This window comes from Panthera onca, chromosome D1 (genome assembly GCF_046562875.1).
Source record: "Panthera onca isolate mPanOnc1 chromosome D1, mPanOnc1 haplotype 2, whole genome shotgun sequence".
Taxonomy (NCBI): Eukaryota; Metazoa; Chordata; class Mammalia; order Carnivora; family Felidae; genus Panthera; species Panthera onca.
Window position 1 is genome coordinate 41,339,040 of NC_138348.1, and position 23,161 is coordinate 41,362,200.

At 51.4% G+C, this 23,161-nt stretch overlaps 2 protein-coding genes across 2 annotated transcripts in view; one reads left to right on the forward strand and one right to left on the reverse strand.

Annotated features, from left to right (window-relative positions):
• Positions 1-11,024, forward strand: part of SERGEF (secretion regulating guanine nucleotide exchange factor) — a 234,590-nt gene extending 223,566 nt beyond the window's left edge. The window contains 2 exon segments of the mRNA XM_060606158.3: positions 10,661-10,906; positions 10,909-11,024. Of these exon segments, the coding sequence (XP_060462141.3) occupies positions 10,661-10,906; positions 10,909-11,000 (338 nt within the window). The 3' untranslated portion in view covers positions 11,001-11,024.
• Positions 11,025-15,938: 4,914 nt separating this feature from the next.
• KCNC1 (potassium voltage-gated channel subfamily C member 1) overlaps positions 15,939-23,161 on the reverse strand; it is a 45,411-nt gene continuing 38,188 nt past the window's right edge. Inside the window, exons 3-4 of the mRNA XM_060606157.3 lie at positions 19,356-19,544; positions 15,939-17,317 (exon numbers count right to left, since the gene is read on the reverse strand). Of these exons, the coding sequence (XP_060462140.1) occupies positions 17,253-17,317; positions 19,356-19,544 (254 nt within the window). The 3' untranslated portion in view covers positions 15,939-17,252. The remainder of the gene's footprint in view (positions 17,318-19,355; positions 19,545-23,161) is intronic.

Below are 23,161 nucleotides of genomic sequence, written 5' to 3' on the forward strand. Positions count from 1 at the left end.
CAACTGGGGGCTCGGAACCTCCAGCAGAAGACCACCTGCTGCTCTTCTGGGCAGCCTCCTAGCCATCCCAGCCTTCTTCCTGATAGTGAGCTGCAGTCGGCCTACCCATGGCATCTCCTCCCCACATCCTCAGGTTCTCTTTTGCCCCTTCAGGAGAGAACGAGGCAGCTCTGTTATCTCACTGGCCATTTATTCATTCAGTTCATTCGTTCGTTGGCTCATTCATTTATTCATTTGTTTGTTCATTCCCACAACAGGTATTTGAGTACTAATAGGTGCTGAGCACTGTTTAGGTGCTGGGATATGGCAGCATACAAAACTGAGTCCCTTCTTTTGAAGAGCTGATAGATAAACAGCAAAAAATAAATAAATAAAGCAGATGAGGAGACAGAGATGGGGAGGGTTGTAGACCGCTATTTCATACAGAGTCGTCAGGGAAGGCCTTTCAGATAGATAAGGTGGCATTTGAACAAATACATGCACAACATGAGGGAATGAACCTGTGGATATCAGGGCAAGAGCATTCCAGACAGCAGGAATAGCAAGTGCAAAGGCCCTGAGGTGATTACTGTTTGAGGAACAAGAAGTCAGTGTAGCTGTTCTGATGTCAGTAGGGTGGAACACATGGGACTTGAGGTCGGAGAGGAAGCTGTTGTTTATCTGAGTAAGAGGAGAAGCCATTGGAGCATTCTGAGCAGAGCAGTGCCACGTCTGACTTGGGTTTTAATGGGATCACGCAGGCTCTGTGTGGAGGACAGATGACGAGAGGCAATAGAGGCAGCAGAGGAACCAGTAGGAAGCCCTCAGAGTTCTAGTATAAGGTGATGGGGCTGGTGAGAAGTGGCTGGTTCTGGCTATGTTTTGAATGTTACCTTCCTAATTCCTTCTTCCAGAGGCCCTCATCTTTTCTTCCATGTAGACACCCAGCCCTCCTTCTCCTTGCTTTCAGCCTTCACCCCATCTCCCCTTCTCAATGCATTCTCAGCACTTCCATGGATCCTGGTCTGGAAGGGCCCCTAGGCCAGCCTGCTTCCACTTACAGCCTTCCCTGAGGCAATTTGGGCCACAATCCCAAAACTTCCCTAGAGGGATTCTGTGGGTGAACAGCTCCACTTTCTGATTCTGGAACGGCTCTTTCCTGCTGCCTCAGCTCCTGCCTGAGGGCGTCATGGGCCCTGGAGAGTGATGGATAGACTGGTTATTGAAAGGGTCCTGCACTGTCAATGCCTCTTCCCTCAGCCTGGCCCTGTGAGGCCATTGTCCTCCCAGCCATTCTCATGGCCATTCTCTGTAGGAATTGCTTTTCTGGGCAGTGTGACTGGGGACAGAGACTTGCAGCTCTCTGTTCTTGAGGCCTATGGCCAGTGGGCAGTTCTGGCCACAGACGAGGGAATAAAGGCAAGCAACCAGGCATACAACTAAGGTTGATGGCACCCAATTTCAGCATTAGGGGTGTTCCCCTTCTTGCTACTCTCTAGACAGAACAGGGGGCTCAGAAAGACTAGATGCATACATAATCTGAGTGCCTGTCCCATGTGCCTAAGGACTACTTGATGAGTGTGCCCTGTTCTCAGCACCCAACTCCAATCCCAGCTCACAGACTGGTGAGACAAGTGCAAATATAAATACCTGTAGAACCAGGAGGGGTGTGGTATGTATGCTTAGAGGATTCTGGGTACTAGGAGCTCAGACAAAGTGAAATTAATAGCCTTCCCACAGCGCAGTGGGACCCAGCCCTACGCTCAGCCACCATTCACTTCTGCAGCAAAAGGATGACACTGGGATCAATGAAAGCAGCCCAGAGTGGGCAGATTTCAATGGATACCCTCTATTTAAGACTGGTGAACTCCTGGAGCGCCTGGGTGGCTCAGTCGGTTAAGCATCCAACTTCAACTCAGGTCCATGAGTTCAAGCTCTGTGTCAACCTCTCTCTCTGCCCCTCTGCTGCCTTCTCTCTCTCTCTCTCTCTCTCTCAAAAATGAATAAATGCTAAAAAAAAAAAAGTTAAATAAACCTTAAAAAAAATTGGTTAACTCCTACTCATCCTTCAAAACCCAGCTAAGAATGAACCTCTGAAACTTTCAGTGACACCCATCTCCTTTCCCCAACAGAACATACCGTCCTCTCCTTTATGCTACCTCTGTCCCTTAGGAATACTGTTATTTTTTAAAATATATTATTGTCAAGTAAGCTATAGTTTCGTGTTTTCTTTTTTAAATCATCATCCTTTGTTACTACTTCTTAAAGTATTTGAACAAATGACAAAATCTTGGCCACCTTTCCCCTCCATTTCTCCCTCTGTTGCTCAGAGATTGTTCACAGCTGGGGATGTATTCTTCAAGATCTGTACCTATAGAGATATATAGGGGATCTACATAAATTGAATCATACTCTGTGTTGTTCTGCAACCAGTTTTCTCTCTAGAATGTCTTAGATATCTTGATGTCAGGCCATAGAAAGCTATCTCATTGTTTTTAGTAGCTGGGTAGTAGGGTCGAGCCATCCTTTCTTTTTTTTTTAATTTTTTTTTTTTTAACGTTTATTTATTTTTGAGACAGAGAGAGACAGAGCATGAACGGAGGAGGGTCAGAGAGAGGGAGACACAGAATCCGAAACAGGCTCCAGGCTCTGAGCTGTCAGCACAGAGCCCGACGCGGGGCTCGAACTCACAGACCACGAGATCATGACCTGAGCCAAAGTCAGCCACTCAACCGACTGAGCCACTATCCTTTCTTTAAACACTTCTCTATAGATGAGTATTTGGGGGCTTCCCCCAGTCTTTTGCAGTGAACACTGTTGTGTGTGGCTCCTTGTGCACACATGCCATTGGTCCCCATAATCATCCTTCTCTTGGTCGTCTTCCCCAGTGGACCGGGAGCCCCGGGGCAGAAACTGAATTTTCCTCATCTAGGTCTTGTGTCCAGCACAGGGCCAGGAAGAAGAGCTTCCACATAAATGGACTTGCCTGAGCAAATCATGACTGTTGAAAGGCCTGGGTGAATTCGGGGAGGGACTCTTGATTTGTCTCAGCCCAGACTCTGCCCACCGTAAGAGGGCCCGTGCCAACGGCCGGGGCTGTTGCCTGCGGCCAAGCCTGCGGGGCTGGCACAGAGCACTGGGAAAGAGGGATGATGCAGCCAAGAGGGACAGAGGGCTTGGAGAGCCAGCTGAGAGTCCTGGTCTTGGTCACCTTGGTGGCAGGAGACAGGAGGTTGTCCACAGGAGGACCTAGTCCTTGCTGTGCTTCAGCCTGAGTCCCCCACCCAGGCCAGCTGCCTCTGCGTAAAGGATAGAGTAGCTGTTGTAACTGTCCAGGCAAGAGAGCGTGAGGACCTGAACTAGACCCAAAACACCATAGGAGGCCTTAATTCTGGGTTCTTCCCTCACCATTCCTTGCTCACAGCAGGACCCTAGGGATCACCCTGGCAATTATTGCCAAAGGGGTGGGATCCACGTGAGTTTGGTGGCTGGACACTCAGAAGTTTTTCCCAAATTTACCCAGCTCCAGGGCCAGCTGCAGCCACAATGACATTTACCAGCTTCCTGAATCCAGAGCCGTCTCTGTGAGGCTACTCAGACCTCACCCGTCCTTCTCTCTCTGCCTGGTATTGCAGAAGACCAGCCCCTCCTGATGCTCTCGGTCTTTGTGAGGCCTTTGACAGGAGACAAGGGGAACCATTAGTTGCCTGACTTTTCGCCCACATTCTTCCTCCCTTCCCCAGCCCACTAGATGCAGGAGGGGCAGGGCCTTATGCAGCTTCCCCGGGCCTGGGCCCCAATGCTCACAAGGGCTCAGTGAGGTCCGTGCTTCCTGCAGAGTGCTTCTCTCACCAGCTATGGCTCCTACCTTCCACCACTGACCTTGTCCCCCACACAGGTGGGCTGCTACTCTGTACCTTTTCCTAATTACCTGGGAAGCAGGGTTTTTGCTAGAGAGGATAGTATATTAACAGAAGAGGCCCTGGAGTCCCAATGCCCAGGCTAGAATCCAGTTCTGCTTCTTACCTTGCACGGTTCACGCCATCTCTCTGGAAAACGGGGATAATGTTAGATTTTACCTTGCAGGCTTGTTGTGGAGATTCAGCGAACTAAGTGTTCATCACAGGGCCTGGCATACACTAACCATTCGGTGATGTTACTACATTTTCACACAGTTTGGCACTCGTGAATGAGCCTGAGACTTGGGAGTCAGGGATTCTAGTCCTGGCTCAGCATGGCTGTGTGACCATCAACAAGTTTTTTCACCCTTTGAGCCTAGTTGCGTCATCTGTAAAATGGAGATCATAACACCGGAGTCATAAATGGAGGTTGCTGTGGGGATTAAGTGACATTAGTATGCAATTGGGAAGTAATATCCCTAGGTGATAGCCTTCTTTCTCATGGTTTGAGATGGCAGCTAGAGCTCCAGCCATCACATCCACATTCCCAGTGAGAAGATAGACGAAGGGGCAACGGGTACATGCCATCTGTCTTTGAAGGCAAGGCGCCATAGCTATTACAGAACATTTTGGCTTACAGCTCGTTCACACACCCAGCTGCAAGAGAGGTTGGGAAATGTAGTCTTCGTTCCGTGGTTCAGAATGAAGCTCTACCACACTAGCTCTATCACACATGCTTGGGTGTTTGCCCCTCTTAGGCAAGGCCCTCCAGCAGAAATGTGTCCCCCTCCCTAGCATTGGGCTGTAATCCCAGCACCATAAGGCCCTCTAAGGACCCAGGTTGCCAAGAAGCTCAGGCAGGTGCCACGAGGCCTGAACAGATTTGAGTATTGTGTCTAGCCTGTGCCAGGACCCTGCCAGTCCCTGGGTTCCGCTGCCTGCAGGGCTCTTAGGCTGACGCAAGTGTGGTGGGCTGCAAGCCCATCACTTGTCACGGCCTGGATGAGGCCAACTCCATTGAGCCCCATGATCAGGGGGCCTGAAGTCTTAAGAGGCTAGGGAATCCCAGTAACTATGGGTTCTCCACCCAAGGCCCAGCCATGTACCTCAGGGCCAGTAAACCAGGTCTGGATCAATCAGGTGGGTTTCAGTTCCTCAAGGACCTGGTAAGTGCCCAGCACACTGCAGAGAGCCCTCTGTAAAGCCAGGAATGATCCTATAACCTACCTATTTTGAAAATTGGGTGTTCCACATTCCAGTTAGCTTAGGGAGAGGCCTACCATAGGCCATTCTCCTTCCTCTCACTTCTGCATGAGAAGGGCCTGCGTAGTAGCAGCTTGCTGAATCCAGAGGGCCTTCCCACCTTCACTGTGTCCCTAAAAAGACCCTAAATGAGGCTGATTGGGGGGGCATATGAAACCGATTCTCAAATGCTGGAGGGGCTTCAGTACTTAAAGGTCTTGCTGAGAGTCCCTTCTGTTCAGGGCACAGCTCATCTTTCTTTTTTTTTTTTTTTTTTTAGTTTTTTTTTTTTTTAACGTTTATTTATTTTTGAGAGACAGAGTATGAGTGGGGGAGGGGCAGAGAGAGAGGGAGACACAGAATCTGAAGCAGGCTCCAGGCTCCGAGCTGTCAGCACAGGGCCCAACACGGGGCTCGAACTCCCAAACCGTGAGATAATGACCTGAACCGAAGTCAGACACTTAACCGACTGAGCCACCCAGGTGCCCCAAGGCACAGTTCATCTTTCACTTTCGAAGTTCAGCAGCCTGGTTTTTGTTTTTGTTCTTGTTTTTTACATAGGAAGTTTGTTTAAAATGTTCAGAAACCCCAAACTTCGTGTCGTTCCACCCAGGCCTTCCCATCTGCTGGTGCCCGTCCTCTCCTCCGTGCCATTTGACACTGGCACGGCCTTTCTTAAAGCCTTTTCCTCCCCTTCCTGTGGTCTGCGTCATACGTGGGTGTGGGCCGTCACCGTGTGTCGGGCACTGTGCTGGGGCATGTCCACTTATGCAGTCCTCCTCCTAGCGACCTTATGACGTAGATGGGGACAGAAGTACCATTATCGCGCAGCCATTTGGTAGTGTGGGACCCGGGACAGCGGAGCACAGTCCACAGTAAATAGTGGACATTGTATATGTATGCCAAGGGCTGGCAAAGTGTGACCCGCAGGCCGGGTCTGAGCTATGGCCTGTTTCGTATGGCCTTTCAAGCTACGAATGGTTTTTAAAGGGTTATAATAAAGAAGAAGAATATGCAACAGAAACCAAATGAGGCTCTCAAACCTAAAATATTTACTATCTGCCTTTTTAGAATAAATTTGGCAAGCCCTGGTATGTAATATGCAAAGTTAGTGCAGATTCTGGAGCCACACTTCCTGGTTTCTAGTGCCTCGCCTCATCCTCTACGAAACGAGAATAATCTACGAAACATGGCTGCCTCACAGGGTTGTTGGAATTAAATGAGATAAAGAATATAAAGCACCTGACTTTGAGTAGGCTTCTTTGGAAGTATCGGGGGAAGAAATTTCTGGCCCTTTGCCAGACTTCTCGACCCAGTGGGCATGAAAGCCCTGGCTCAAGGCCTCTGGCTACCCCGGCCCCTCAGAGCGTGTTTCCTTTGGCAGGAGGAGAGGGACCTGCCAGCTGCCCGTTGTGCCGCGTCCTGGTGGTAGGTCAGCTCTGCCTTCCTCCCACCCCCATTCCTGCTGACCGTCAGCTGGTGCCACTCACCAGGCCCGGGCGCGAAGCCCACGCCAGGTGCCGAGCAGGGCCCAAAGGTACCAAGCCTCTTCCACTCTCCCACTTTGTGCCTCACGTCAACTTGGCCGAAACTCCTGCGTAACCATAGGAGCTGCGGCCCGGGGCTCATCTTCTCTGTGTGCATTTCCTCGCTCGTGGGCCAAACAGGGAGACATCTGTGTTTCCCCAAACCCAAACTTTTGGCCAGTGATTGCCTTCCTACCAGGGAAAAGGAAAAGGGAAAGGAAGGGTAATCCCTGGCCAGCCAGCCTCCCCCTGTGGAAGAGTGGTCTGGGAAACAGATTTTCAGTGGAGAAAGGGTGAAATGTAAAGATAGAAAAGTAAATAGGATCGTTGAAAAATCAAAAAGAATACATTCTGATCCAGATAGGGATGGGCTTTCAGTTCTTAGAAGCAGTAGAAGAAATTGTAAAAGATCAATGAAGTTTACTACAAAGAACCATAAAGCTTATGTTTTATATCAAAAGACCCAAGACAAAGTTTTAAGTCAAACTAAGAAAAAAATATTTGTGCTAGATATGGCAGAGAAAGAATATTCTAAAAATAAAAATCTTTAAAACAAGAAGGCTCTTAACATAACAAGAAGGCTCTTAAGAAGGCTCTTAACAATAACAAATATTTACATAATACTATGTGGCAACTTCCATTCTAAGTATTTTACACCTAGTTACTCATTTAACACTTGTAAACAACTTTATGGTAAAGGTACTATTATCCCCATTTAACAGATGAAGGAACTGAGGCACAGAGACACTAAGTAACTTGCCCAAGGTCACTCAGCTAATAAATAGAAGAGCTAGGATTTGAACCCAAGCCATCTGGCTCTTGGATCTGAGCACTTAAACCCTTGTATACTAAACAGGAAAAAGATATGAAGCAGACAATACACAAAAGAGGAAATACAAATATCTGAGTAACGTAAGAATTATTTTTCAGGTTTTTAAAAAATTTTTTAATGTTTATTTATTTTTGAGAGAGAGAGAGAGTGCAAGCAGGGGAGGGGCAGAGAGAGACTGAGACACAGAATCTCAAGGACGCTCTAGGCTTGGAGCTATAAGCACAGAGCCTGGCGTGGGGCTCGAACCCATGAACCATGAGATCATGACCTGAGCTGAAGTTGGACGCTTAACCGACTGAGCCACAGAGTCGCCCCTTATTTTTCAGTTTTGATAGCAATAATGTACAAATACAAACAATGAGAAATCTTTTTGTATCTTCAAATTAGAAAAGATTTTTTAAACATTATAATGAGCACTAAATACTGGCAATGCTGGAGTAAAACGGAAACTTCCACAGATTGCCATAGTTGTATTCAGGTGGCCTTTCTGAAAAATATTGTGGAAGCATTAAAAACAGTACTCAGGAATCTCAAAAATGTCGATACCAGTTGACCAGGAATTCCCATTTTAAGAATCTAATTTGAGGGAAGCAATTAGGTAGAAAAAGATATGTGTGCAAAGATACTCACAGGAATATTATTCAAGTTATTCAAAATAATGAAAAACTCGAAACAACCTGCATATCTGTTAATAGGATACAGGTTAAGGAAATTGTTGAATCTCCATAATGGACAATCAGACAGTCATTTTAAAGAAATTTGTTTAATAAAAGATACCATAAGCAAAGTGAAGAGACATGCCATGGACGTGTGGGAGAAGACACAATGCATAGAATAGCAAAATAGAAAATAATACATCAAGAAAACTCACAAATCGATTAAAAAAAAAAAAAAAAAAAAAAAGACAAACAGCCAAAGAGAAAAACAGGCAAGAATGTACAGAGGCAATTCATAAGAGGAGGCGACTCAGGGCTATAAATGAAGTGATGCTCCCTCTCACTAGTAGTCGGGGAAATGCAGATTCGTTCATTGTACTTGTCAGAATAGCAAGAGTGCGAAGGTAAAGATAGAGGGAAACATTCATATCCATCGCTGATGGGACGGGAAGTAACTGCAGCCATTTTGGCAGCTATTAGCCGTATCTAAATCTAAACGTGTGGCTCCACTCCACTCACGTCTGGGGACCGGCCCTGCGCAGACGCCTCTCCGTACAGGGAGACGTGCTCAGGGGTGTTCATGGCAGCGCTGTTTACAATAGCGACAATGTTACTCTGAAGTACATGATATTGTACATTATATATTGTGTAAGAAGGTAGCAACAATTATCATCATCAAAGAACTGTCCATCAGAAGGGGAATGGATAAGTCAAATAAGATTTATACATAAGGGGATACTGAGCACAGTTAAAATAAACGAACTTGATCTGTGTCAGCTCGGATAAATTTCCAAAAAGAATACCGAGTGTAAAGGGCACGTGTTATAAAGATAGATATTTCAACACTATTTATATAAATCTTTAAAACAGACTAAAAATGTTACATGGCATTTAATGACATATGTGTAGAAAGTATAAAAGCAGTAGCAAACACCAACTTCAAAATAGTGGCTCCTTCCTGGGAGGAGAAATGGCTGGAGGGCAAGAACGGGAAGCAGGGCTTAAACTGTTATCTTACTGGTATATTTTCTTTTTTTTAAGGGAAGCGTTGAAGCAGATATGTTGACGAATGTTCTAAATCTGGATGGAGTATGTTTCTTTCTGCTAAGTTATTTCTTGTATCTTTCTGCATATTGAATTATTTCAAAATTTCAAACAAATTATTTTTAATTTTCTTTTTGAATCCTTTGCAGTTCTGTGGAGAAATATTTGTGTTAGTAAGGGACAAAAGCAGAATGAAATATACACAAATATTTACAAACTTCACAAATTAAAGGTTTAAAAGAGATTATCTAAAATATTCATAGTAGTGCCAAGATCAAAGTCTGCTTTTTTCTTTACACTCATCCGTATTTTTTTTTTTTTTTTTTTGTCAGGAAGATGTGTTATTTTTATAAATTGGGGGCAAAAAATTTTTAATGACTACAAAAAACACGAGTGAGTTTAGGCCCTAGGAAAGGGTCTAAACCTAGGAAGAGATGCTGTGATGTGTGGGGGCATCATGCTGGTCTAGAGACTCTGGCTGTATGACTGTGTTCATTCAATCTTTTATCTCATCAACGAGCCCTTATTGAGCACCAGCTGTGTACCAGGCTAGAGATACGGCAGTGAATGAAACGTACGTGGTCCTTCCCTCCTTGTAGAGCACATCGGCTAGTGAGGAGGGGACAGTACACACATGACTACACAAGTCATCTATCCACCACAAAGTGCGAGGGCCCCCGTGGGGGTGAAGTCCAAGGGCAATATCAAGAATCTAAGTTAGATCGAGTGGCCAGGGAATCTGGCCTCAGAACGACATTTAACTTGAATTTAAAAGATGAGGAGGTCTGGAGCCCATTAAAAAGAGGACCTCAAGAGAAAGAAGGCTCCACAAGGCATATGTAAGGAATGGAAAGAAGGCAGGGGTTTTGGAACGTAGTGAGGTGGGAGGAGAGTAAGGGGAGGGCAGCAAGGTGGTCAGGAGCCAGGTCACTCAGGGCCTCACAGGCCAAAGAAAGGCCTTTAAGGGCATTGGAAGTCACAGAAGTCTTTTAAGCAGGGGAGTGATGTGATTAGATTTGCAGTCGTCAGAGATCATCTAGACGCTCTTTGAAGATTGGGGCAGATGGTGAGCTGCCCAGTTAGTCCCTTGGCTGTTGGCATGGCCCAGCACGCGGGAGAATGGTGCCGGGATAAGGGGAAGGCAGTAGAGATGGAGAGATGGAAGGATTTGAGCTATTTCTCTGGAGGAAGAGTCAGCAGGTCTTGGATTATGGGGTGGGGGGGAGGGAGGAGGTTACGGTGAAGGAAGGAGGAAGGCCAGGTTTGGGACAGGGACAGCTGTGGGGTGGCAGGAGTGAGAAACACCGGGAAGGCTCTGGAGGGCAGGGTGGAAGCAAGGGTGGCGGGCAAGCCACCAAGTACGGTTGAGCTTTGGTCTTGTCACGTGGAAACCGGGGTTTAGGATATTACCCGTGTCCCCAGGTTGATTGTTTGAGCCCTGTTCTCAAAGCCACTTCTACAGCAGTCTCTTCTTTTCCACAGGAGGGACGTGCTACTCTTGGGGCTGGAACGAGCACGGCATGTGCGGGGACGGCTCCGAAGCCAACATCTGGGCCCCGAAGCCTGTGCCATCTCTGCGGTCGTCACTGGGACTCCTTGTGGGCTGTGGGGCTGGCCACTCCCTGGCGCTCTGCCAGCTGCCAGCCCTCCCTGCATTGGGCCAGCACCCCAAGGTCACTGGCCCTTCCCCAGATGCCGCTGAGAGTGCCAAATCTCAGGAAGCCATGGACAGAGAAACTGGAAGGAAAGACAACCAGAAACTTCTACTGAAAGCCTATCTGACAGGTCCAAAGATGGGGGGCTTGTGACAGAGGCCCTTTAATAAAGTGATTTTTTCCAACCCAAAGTGTTCCCAGAGAATTGCTTGGTCAGGTTGTGTGGTCGGCCTGAGAAGGGGGGCTGACCACAGGCCAGAACAATGGGAGGCGGCCGGCTCAGCGTCTGGGGTTCAAGGAGACAGACATCCTTCCTGCCCAGCAGATGGGAACAGGACCCCCCCTGAGGGCAATAACAAGAACCTCACTTGGTTGCATGGCTGGGGAGTCTGGCCCCTAAGCGACATTTAAACCGGAATCCCCAAAGGACATGGAAAACAGCAGCTCCAGCCTGTCTTTACCTGGTGGGGACGGAATACCCAGCCCCATCCCCCGTGGTTATTTTGGTCCAGCAGCCTTTGATTCGGCAAGAGAAACGGTTCCCAGGCCTTGCTCAGAGCAGCCAAAGGCCTCCCTGAGGTTTTATTCTCAGCGCCTGGAGCATTAATTTACTGATTCGAGGATTAGTTTGCAGGTGGATACTCGGATGGGAAGGAGTTCTTGTCTTGGTGACTAGAAGAGAGAAGGCCCTGGATGGGGGGGTGGGGGGGGGGGGTAGGAAGTGGAGATGAATAAGTGGAGGAAGAGATAGGACTTCTGGGAAGACCCGACAGAGGAGGCACCTGGAACAGACAACAGAATCTAGAACCAGTGAACTCTCAGAGGATGGGTGTCTTCATCCGAGCCAGGCAGCACTCTGGAGCTGGCCTGCGTGACTAATTGCCAAGCGGTGTAGTTTAGGGTGAGGGACAGGCTGCAGCATAGGAAGGGGAGTCTGACCCTAACCCCTGACATCTGCCTCTTAGCCCTCCTTGCCTCTGGAGGAGGAGGAGGAGGTAAAATGGGGTGTAGGCCAGATCACAGGCCCCAGGCCTCCCCAGGTGGCAGCTGTGACTTTGGGGGACATAGCACCTTTCTGCTGCCTCAGGAAACAGCTTTCCCTGGGGACTGTGTGGCAGTGTCACCAGCTAGCTAGTGGCCCATCCCACACCACCTTCCCTTTGGGACTCAGGAGAGGATTGGGCCTGTGAGGGCTAGACTATGGTGGCTTACAGGAAGTTACACTCCCAAGATATCAGAGCTGGAGGACCTGTAATGACCTCGCCTAGTGGCCTTCAAAGTGCATTTGTTAGAGCCCTAGAAGTCTCCTGAGAATTCGGTGGCCACCTGGCGGTCTATGGATGAAAGAAAGCCATGTGGACAAAGATCTGGGCCCACACTCTCCACCTTATTCACAGCAGCTTTATTTTAATTTATATTATATACTGGGCTCCACATAAGATTTCACTTGACAAGGGTTCCTTAAGAAAGTTTTGAAAACCATTGGTCTTATCCAACATTTTCATTATTCATGTGGGAAAACAAGAGGCCTAAAAAGGGGAAGGGACCACACACCTCACTCCTGGCTCAGTGTCCTGACTGGGAGGTGACCCGTCCCAGGCCTTGAGCGAGACCAGGGTGGGCAGATGAGGCTCAACCCTGGGAGCAGGAGTGGGTTCAGCTCAATGGAGTGGGGATGAAGATAATCCTGAGCTCCCCAGGCCTGAACCTAGACATCACCCATAGCCGTCGGCTGACCTCGAACACCCGTGCATGGAGTCCTGCTCCCGATACTGTACCCAAAAAACAGCACTGCCCTGGCCAGCAAAGGCCTTGGTCCCCCACCTCCCAGAACCAGCAGAGGCTACGACAGCCTCTAAGCACTTCCGCAGTGGGAAGAAGGACATCTGTGCACTCTGAACTGGTCTTGCCAAGGTTCCCATACCCTCGGATCTGGAGAAATTGGATGGTCCAGAGAGGACCACACCGGAGCAAGCCCACAGTTGTGGGCTGCCCGCCGCCGTCCTACACACAGTCCAGAAAGCAGTCCCACACTGGAGACTACTCAGGCCCACACCTCCCAGACAGGCTTTCTACTCACGAGCAGCCGACACACGTGAGCTCACAGCACGCCAGTTCAGAGTTCCCTCCTGCCTCCCTCAGCTCCTATAGAAGAAACCCCAGTTCCAAATCTTCTGCTGAGCCCTAGTGCCTCTCCCGAGGCCACCTGTGGGCACAAGAAAGAAGTGTCTTGGGGCTCCTTCCCAGCCTGAAACAAGGTCAGGGGTGCTGGCTCAGAACGTGACTCAGACCCTTCTTGATAATCCACGCATGGAAGAGCGAATGGCCCCTGGCACTAGATGCCACCACAGACAGCCCTGTCACCGGAAGTCCCTCCGTTCTGCCCTTCCTGCAGCGGCAGACAGGCTTTCTCTAGGCCCGTTCACTGGATCTGATGAGTGCCTGAAAGCTCAAGGGGCTGTCCACAGGGTCGCCCAGATTTTTTTCTGGGCCCTTTGATTCCCATGGTCATCCTCAGATTTGTAGATGTCCGAGCCCCTCATTCCAAACAGACCCTCAGCTCTTCGAGAGTGAGCGATCGGGTCTTGGTCGGTTCTGGAACCCTTCACCAAAGATGGGCCCCGATACAGAGGAAGTGCCCGGTAAATGTTAACGAACTGGTGTGTACACCTTCAGGGCCACCAAGGGGGTAGGGAGGTTAAATGAGGGGATCATGATCCCCTCACACCCACCTGTCCTCTGTGCTTATCTCTTACAAGTGTGTGATAACTGTGCTGTGCAGATTATGACCAGCTGAGAGTTAATGTCAGCATCCCCCACCTGGTTAGCTAATGAGCCATAGAAGCCAACTTGAGTACCCACTCGTTTTCTTTACTTTTTTTTCTGATAGAGGAAGTAGATTGGCCTTTGTATTCCTCCCGTAAGGGGAGGGGGAAGGAAAAAGAAGAGGGGAGTGAGCTCTGCCGTGTGCTCACAGCTCTTGGGCCTGGCCTCTGGAGTGATTGTGTGTGGTCACCACATTCCAGGTGTTCGTGGGGTGTTTGCGTCCTCACCGACCTACCACAGGCTCTCCCCTCCTGGTCACAGGCACCCCCTCTCCCCTTGATACCCCCACCACCTTCAGTCCCAGAAGGCCATCAGGCCAGGAGGCGGAACTAGATGAGACTGTGCTTGCGAAGGTGAATCGGGGCCTGGGGCTCAGAGGAAAGCAAGCCTTCCACCCTGCCCCCAGGCACCTGCCACTTCCAAAGCAAGACCTCGTGATGGATGGAAATTGAGAGTTAGAAAGTTAGTCAGGAAGGGGTGGGACCATAGAGGGAGGGAGTTCCAGGTCCTAAGGTGCATGTGTGTGACCGCTACGGGCTCAGACTTACAGAGCAACTGAGGCACAGAGGTGAGAGAAGAGGAGAGGTGGCCAGGAGTGGGGCAGGGGGCATGCTGGCCAATAGAAGGAGCTTCAGTTTCCCTCCTAGGGCAACAGGTGTTCAGGAAGGAGAGTGAGGTGGCCAGATGTGTGTGTAGAAGTTTTCAGCGGCCTGTGAAAAGCCCCCCTCTGTCATACCCATGGCGCATCATGAAGGAGGGCAGGAAGCCACGTCCTGAGCATCCTGGGATTCAGGATGAGCCTCTCTAGTGTTCCTATCTATTCCGCTCCTGCCCCAAGAAGGCCCCAGTTGGCTTGAGACAGCTTCACCTGAACTCTGGAGTCAAGCTTGACTGGGTTAAAATCTTGGCTTCATCTTTCATTGGCTGTGTGGCTTTGGGCCAGTTGCTTTACCTCTCTGCACCTGTCCTCTAGCTCCAAAATGGGCAGAGTGAATTACTGTGGGCTGTCATTAGACAATGTTTCCCAGCTGCCCCCCGCGCAGATGCTCAGTGTACGTCAATCCCCTTTCCCCATTAGCTGGTGTGTCTCGGAAAACCCACATTGTAAATGGCTTTGTGTGAAGTCCACTCGAGTCCACCAGAGAGGCACTTCCCCCAAACTGGATCCCAGGTAGAGTGAACGTGACCTTCCCTGCAGCAGCTGAGGCTGTTTGGCTCCCACATCCTGATAGTTATGAATGGCTGTGACATACACGGTGTGCTCTGGCAGCTCTATGGCCGCGTAGCCCCTTGGGCGGAGGCCTTACTGTACTCACTGCTCCACTGACCCCCAGCCCGTGGTTCCCGGACCACACAGGATGGAAGTTGAGGCAAAGGCTTTGAGGGGACAAGGAACAGTGAGATGAGACTTCAGCATCCACCTTCGGCCTCCCACCTGCCCATCTGACGGCTGACTCAGGCCATGCTGGGGGCATCAAGGGAACTGAAATGGGAGAGAGACACCCACTTGTTTCTGGCCCTGGGAAGATCATTCTCTGTGGACCTCAGCTCCTCATCTGTAAAAGGCTCGGAGGTTGACTACCATGATCATTAGATATTTTCCCACCTGAATATTCCTGGATTCTCCAATGGATAAGGAAAGGATAGGAACCCCCAATCCCCACTCTATCCCCCATGAGAAGCCAAGTGAGTAATCATCACAAATCAAGACCCCTGAGGGAGGGCTCCTCCCCTTCAAGATGCCTCCAGGCTGAGAGAGATGCATGGGTGGTCTCACCAGCTGAGCCAGCAGGGTGCAGCTGGGTAGGGCACCCGGAACTGTCGGTCAGCCCCCTGCCTCTGCCACTATCAGATTCAACAATGGCCCTAGGAGGGAGGTGACTGAAAGGTCTGCAAGGGGGCTGGGAGCTCTGACATGGCCAGATTCAAGGAGTCATCAAAATGGCATGACTCACACAGAAGTTTCCATGTCAGTGAACCCCCTAGAGTATGTGCTTGTTTTAGGGTCAGGTTCTTGTATGCCCCATCCTTTCTGAGAGCTGCCTCCCCTCCCCAGACCCAACGGGATCTGCAGAGGCGGGGGCCAGAGCAAAACTTCTTCCTTAAGGCCTGGTTTTTTTCCCAGCGGGAGGACAGCCAGCACCTTGCTATGTTGTCGAGACATAGCAGGTTCAGGTTCACCCCACCCCAGCCCCGCCACAGCAGGCCCGATCACAGGCAGAACCAAATCACGACACTGCCCAAGGCAATAAAAACCCAAACCCGTGCTTCATCTCAAAAGTCAGCTTTTTATTATTGAGGGCCAGAGCCCAAGGAGGGGAGGGTGTTGAGCTAAAGCAGCATTGCTCTCTTTCCAGGAAATGTTTCGAGCTGCAGTGAAGGCTCGAGATGTTGCATTTTTTTTTTTTCAACTCAAGCATGTGTTTTTCAAAAATATCATCCTTCCCCACCCCCCACCCCACCACTAATTTTAGAATCAGACCAAAGCCAAGCTACTGTCCTCTGTTTCTGTTGGGAAAATACTATATTTATTCAAGATGCAGAAGTGGGTCTCTGCAAACCTCCAATTGCTTCAGGAAAACAAATCTGCTTTAGACTATACAGAAACCATGATACAAAATTTATTTCATGCTAGAATCGCTTTGCATAACATTGGGCATGCAGTTTTTTACTCTGAAGTACTAAATTGCATACAATGCCAGGTTGTGCCTTAATAAAGGTGGAGGAGGGCCACCCCTCCTGTGGTCCTGATCTTTTGGTGCTCTAAAGTAACACTTGGAAAATCCGTACGGTGTTATTTACTATGAACAATTTGTAATGAAAGCTGGTCACACTGGATCTACACACCGAGAAGATGATTGAATCAACCTAGACTAGCCGCTGTCAAGGGTCTTGGGGAGACGTCCGCTGGGTCACAAGCATGCCAGACAGAGAGGGAAGAAAGCAGCAGTGCGTGTTTCCACAATTCTATTTGGAGCAAAGTTCTCAGTTTCCACGTGAGAAATGAACTATGAAGGTGAGGTCAATATGACCGATGACTGACCGACTGCCCTTTTTGGAACCTTGACTCTCGATCTCGTGTACAAAAAGGGAAGCCATCCATTCCCCGTCCCCACCCCTCCTCCCACCCCCAGAAATGTACAGGTTTCTACCGAACGCCGTTACAGTCTGGCTCCAACAACGTGTGTAATAAAAGTAAAGAGCTTTGAAAGAAAATAGAGGACTTTTTCCTTTTTCTTGTCGTTGTTGTTGTTTAGGGTGATCATTACAGTTGCAGGGGGGTTGGTGGGTTTGGTTTGCTGGGTTTTCTGTTTAACTTCATGCAAGTCATGCTAAGGAACCCCTCCACCGCCCTCCCCAAATAAAATAAAATAAAAAAAAAAAAAAAAGGAAAAGAAGGAAAAGAAATCCTCTACGGTCAGTTACCATTTGGCCGTAGAAAAAGCTACGTCCGTCCTAGTACAAGACCTGGGCCACTCGGACTCGTCCGGCAAACCTGCATGGCGTGAATTTACTCTGTCCGAGGGTGAGGAGGGGCTGCTGGTCCACCCAGATGCTTAATAGCCACCAGTGTCCTCGGCCAAGCCGCCTGGTCAAGTCACTCTCACAGCCTCTGTCGGCATATACTTAGCAATGACAGGGCTTTCTTTGCAAAGATCTGTATGTAAAGAATACAATTAACACTTGAGCTTCTCTTCTTGGCTTTCCCATCCCGCTTGGTACTTAGTTTTTAAGGAAGGAAGAGGAAAGACAGAACAGCCGCATGCAGAGGCAGGCAGATTCTTCTCCAGCGGGCTTGGTTTTCCCATGCAGTGAGCCGGCCCAGCACGCCTCTTTCTCCCTCTTGGGGACCGGGTTGAGTCCCTAACTCTCCTACTCTGCATGTGGCTTGTGCACTGGAATTATCCTGAGAAAATCAAGTCCTCGGCGCTGTCATGGCTCCATGAGAGCAGGGCCGGGTGGATGTGGGTGGGGGCACTTCACCCTTGGTGCCTCCCAAACACTCTGGCCCCCCACGCCTCTGTGGGATTGGGGAGCAGGTACCACCCGTGGACAGTGGTTGCCGCCGAGCTCCCTTGGCCACTACAGGGAGATGGGGCTTCTTCCGTCCCACACTCCCTGGGCTTCTGGAAGCACGGTAAAGAGACTCTCCTTTCTGTTCTTTTAGGCCACACAGATTGATCCAATAGTGACGATGAAGGAGACAGGCAGCCCATGAGACCTTACTGGGCAGAGCACAGCCACAAAGTCTACCTGCTTTCCCCCTCACTCCCCTGGGCTGCCCCTGCTCCTGGTATTCTAGAGCCTCTACCCAGGAAAAAGCCAGGTGCAAAAGGGAGCATCAGGCCTATCCATGGAAGGTGCCAAGGATGGGCCCACCCCAGGCCCGCAGCCCTCCACCATGCAGCACCATGCGGGCAGCGGTTTGCCGCACTGGGGTCCGAGGGACCTCCAGGCAGGGCAAGGAAGCAGGGACCAGACTGGATCAGGTGGGCACACTAAGCACCAGTGACCAGAAGGACTTCCCCATCTCAGTATAGGCTGCCTCTCCTCTTCTGGGTTGGGTTTGCCCTTTATTTGGAATTCTGTGTTCTCTCCTTGTGTATTGTTGGACCACTTCAAGTACTGGAGCAGTTGTGAATGGCCACCGTCTACACCAACTATTGCTCTAAAAAACCAACTATCCCTCGGGCCCAGCCTGCTCACTCTGGTCAGCATGCATCCCGTGTGAGCATGTGAGGCACTCCCAGACATGCACGAGTTGCCCAGCCAGTCCGATATGTCAAGGATGGCTTCCTCTACCTTCCAGGCCAATGCCTGAAGCCTGGGGCTAGGGTGCTCTGGGCCCCTGCCTCAAGCTTCTCTCCAGCCCATGCTCAAGCTCTAGTGGAAATCTTTTCCCCAGGAGGTCAGACTAAGATAAGTGTCTGCTAACAAGGAGACCTTGAACAGAGGCCACTATGGGGCTCAGCCTTCACCAACCACAAGGGGGCGCTGATCACACCCGGGGCGGTGACCAGGGAACGAAGGTGCTGCACAGGGTGGTGCTTCACCTTCTTGGCAAGTTCTCTAACTGCCACTAGCAATATTCTGACTAGCACACATCTTACCTCTGCAATGACATTGGTCTCACCCCCAAGCCCTGAAGCCACCTCTCTTCATGCTTCTCCTCCCACTGGCCTACAGATTCTCTTTAAATGGTGCTCTTCCAGAACATGCATCCTTGGGTGGTTACGTCCACAGGGTCCTGGTCAGGCCAGGCCCACCCCACTGCCCTCCTCAACCAAGGGACAGGGGAGATCACTTTGCTTTCTGGGTCTCACCTGCCATCTGCCAGAGCAGCCTGGAGGAGTCGAGACTCCTCCCACATCCCCGGGTAACACCCTGCCTTAGGGTCACAGCCCCGTAGTCAGCCAGCCCATTCCGGCACCCCTTCCTTTCCCCTCGGCTCAGTCCCAACCCACAGCTGCCAGGACCTCAGATTCTCTGCCAGCCTGACATCCTACTTGGGAGAAAAGGACTCAGACCTCCAAGGGCCAACCCTTGTGGGTGGGGGGGGGCTCCTTCTGCACCTTGCCCCCCCTCAGCGTGCCTGCCTGCCCCTCAGCACCCCTCGCCCGCCGCCCCACCCGCCCATCTGCAGGAGCGCGAGGCGGCCCAGCTGATGCAGAGTGCCCCCCGCCTCCTCTACATACCCTTTCTCATTCCTCCACCAGGTGGGCACGCGTACTCCCCGGTTGATAAGAGGAAGCAGGGTCCGTATCTCTCGCGGGTGCCCGAGCGAGTAAAGGGCAGGCCCTCATCAGGAGTGAGGGCCTGGTCTATGTGGGGGCAGTCTTCGTTCGCCAGCGCGGCCTTCGCCACCTCCCCATTCAGTTTGGAATCTTCAAACATATAAGCAGAAGCTATTGAGACACTGAAAACTGTTTAGTGGGGGAGGGGGACAGGCCAGAGGTGGGGCATTGGCAAAGGGCAGCCTGTCCCTGAGGACAGAAAAGTGAGTGGACCATGGAGGGAGGCAGGAGGCTGGGGGTCCCCGGCTCATTCAGGCAGCCTATGGGCTGCCCACAGTGCAGGGAAGGAGGGGGTCCTGGGTTTGCTCAAAGTTTGCAAAAAGATGAGTTAGTGATGGGTCCAGCAAGTGCGGTGCTGGGGGCCTGGCCCAGGGCCCAAGGCAGGGCCGATGAGACAGGATGGTGTGGATGCGTCATGGGTAGGGGGCCAGACACAGAGCTCAGGGAGAAGACAGACAAACACGCAGAAAAACTCCAGTCCAGAGAGGTGGCCTTTGCAGACCTCTCTCTCCCGCTGACCAGAGCCTGGCTGCCTCCCGTCCACATCTAGCTGGCTTCTCAAGGCTTCCCTAGCCCCATCTAGACCCATCAGTCAACTCCACCCCACCCCCATCGGGATCCCACCGCATCACACCCTTCACACTGTCCTCCACACACACCCTATCTCATCACTCATCCTGCCCCGACCCATTTGGATTCAACCTGGTCACTCTGCGTGCCCCACCCCCTGTACACACCAAGCCTGGCCACACAGTCTCCTCTGTCCCCAGACTCACTTTGGTCACTCTGTATCCCCCACCCTCCATGCAGACTAGGCCTGGTCACAAAGTCTCCTCTGTCCCCAGACTCACTTTGGTCACTCTGTATGCCCCACCCTCCATGCAGACTAGGCCTGGTCACACAGTCTTCTCTGTCCCCAGACTCACTTTGGTCACTCTGTATGCCCCACCCTCCATGCAGACTAGGCCTGGTCACACAGTCTCCTCTGTCCCCAGACTCACTTTGGTCACTCTGTATGCCTCACCCCCCGCCATGCAGACTAGGCCTGGTCACAAAGTCTCCTCTGTCCCCAGACTCACTTTGGTCACTCTGTATGCCTCACCCCCCCATGCAGACTAGGCCTGGTCACACAGTCTTCTCTGTCCCCAGACTCACTTTGGTCACTCTGCATGCCTCACCCCCCGCCATGCAGACTAGGCCTGGTCACAAAGTCTCCTCTGTCCCCAGACTCACTTTGGTCACTCTGTATGCCTCACCCCCCCATGCAGATTAGGCCTGGTCACACAGTCTTCTCTGTCCCCAGACTCACTTTGGTCACTCTGCATGCCTCACCCCCCGCCATGCAGACTAGGCCTGGTCACAAAGTCTCCTCTGTCCCCAGACTCACTTTGGTCACTCTGTATGCCTCACCCCCCCATGCAGACTAGGCCTGGTCACACAGTCTTCTCTGTCCCCAGACTCACTTTGGTCACTCTGCATGCCCTGTCCCCTATCCAGACTACTCATGGTCACCCAAGTCTCCTCCAAATTCAACCTGGTACTCTATATAGCCCACCCCACACGTTCCAGGCCTGGCCACACAGTCTCTCTTTCCCCACACAGGTCCAATTCAACTAGTCCGCTCCATCCCCCACACAGACTTAAGCTAGTCACTCAGTCTGCTCTGAGCCCCACACAGACCACGCCGGTATCCACCATCCCGTTCCGCCCCCCAGCGGGCCTGGTCAGCTTGCACAGGCACAACAGGGATGTATGCATGAGGCAGTGACAGCGGGCCATGATTTGGGAGGGGTTCCCATTCCTCTGCCTCCTCACGGCAGCATCCCGGCAAAGCAGAGCAAATGGACGTGTAAAGACAACAGCGGCGGATGGACTCGGGTGGGTAAAGGGGAGTCTTGGCCTCTGTGAGAGCCTGAGAAGGAACCTGGGCAGAGGTTTGAGGAAACATTCGGGGGGCAAAGCACGGCCAGAACAGGAGCTCTCCCTCTCCCAAGTCCAGAAGCAGAGCCATGGAAGTCTCTGGAGCTGGCAGAGGTAGCTTGTCTGACCTCGGGTCCCGCCCATCACTCTTGGGGACTGAGCCTGCCCCTTGCTCTCTGACCTCAAAGCAGAATCTTCCAGGCCAGGGTAGGGCAAGTCAGTCCCCACGGTGGGCTTCCTCAAAGACTTCATCTGGGGTGAGAGAACCTCAAGGAAGACGACACCAACATGGGTGTGAACATGAGGGGAGACTTCTCTGAAAGACTAAAGAGGGGACCCTCCTCCGTGACCCTGTTCACATCATGTAACTACACGCACAAGTGATCCTTCTCCGTGTGCACACACTCAGCGTGCCCGCGGGTGGGATCACGGCCCGTGTGCACATCATGTCACTACAAAGAGGCAGTCAGTCAAAAGAGAAATGGACCAATCAGGTTTATTCGTAAAGCAAATCCAAAAAAAATCCCATCATAATTTTGGAACTTAAAAAAAAGGTCTGTCGTACAAGATGGCAAAGCATTTCACGTACAGTGCGTTTCTCGACAAATCCCAGGGGCTTCGCTCCCCGATTTATTCTGAACCAGAAAGGCCAGTTACCAAGGTAACTCTGACACCACGTGACTGGGGCCTCTCTGGGGTCTGGGAGCTGCCTAGCACTTGGGGCGTGTCTGTGGGCACACACGTGTGCACACGGACAAGCCCCGGCCTGCCCCCCATTCTGGCCGGCCCCTGTCTTCCCTCCCAAGGGAGGGGCTGAGGGAGGAAGGCAGCGGGAGAAAGAGGGGAAATCTCAGGGAGGAGAGAGTGGATGAGGATGTGGAGTTGGGGCCCACAGTACCCTGCACAAATTGTCCTCAAGGGGAAAACGGCAAATCCTACCCGGCAGCATCGCCATCTGGGAGGGGAGCCAGGACTTGCTGTCTCTCTGTTGGCCATCATCTGTCTGTCACTGGAGATATCTGCAGAGGGTAGTTCTTGCCCAGGGGCGGGTCAAAGGTGGGCGGTAGAGCCTGAGACCCCTCCTTTCGCTCGGAGTGCTGAGCCCCCACCCACCGGCTCTGCCCCTCAGTGCTGCGCCCCTGCAGAATCAAGCTCCCTTGGCCTTTAAGGGGCCCAAAGTCGGGCTGGTCTTCCCTGCAGGGGCAGGGGGCAGGGGCAGCCATCAGGCATCCTGGGTGGGTGTGAGCTGGGCACCTTTCTCTCCCTGGAGGGACTCCAGGATATCCCTGGGGCCTGTTTCTTCTCTCAACCATGATGACCTTGAAGGGGAAGGTGTGTTTAGGTCTTGCTCTGTGAAGGAGCCAGCTTCCTACTCTGTGGTTTGGGGTGCTCTCAGAAAACTGGGAGCATTCTCCCGCCCCAACTCCAGAGGGGTGTCTGGAAGAGAGGCCACAAGGAGGGGCCAACTCTCGAAACCTGGAGAACCCCTGAAAAAGACCAGAGGTGCCAGCTCACCCTCCTGCCCCCATCCTGTCCTTTGAATGAGATGGCCACCAGGAGCCCCGGTTCCCACCTGCTCCCCAGAAGGCTCAGAGCCCTGCCCCCCCCTGGCCCCAGGCCCCTCGGCCCCCACTAGACCCGCCGGCCTGCGATGATGAAATGACAGCATGGGCAGCGTCTCACGGAGATGGTTTCCAGGCTTTGAAATGGGCTGAGATAGATGAGCATCCGCAAGAGGGTCATTTTTTTTTAAACTTTGGAGCAAGGAGAACCCGGTGTCCGGGCCC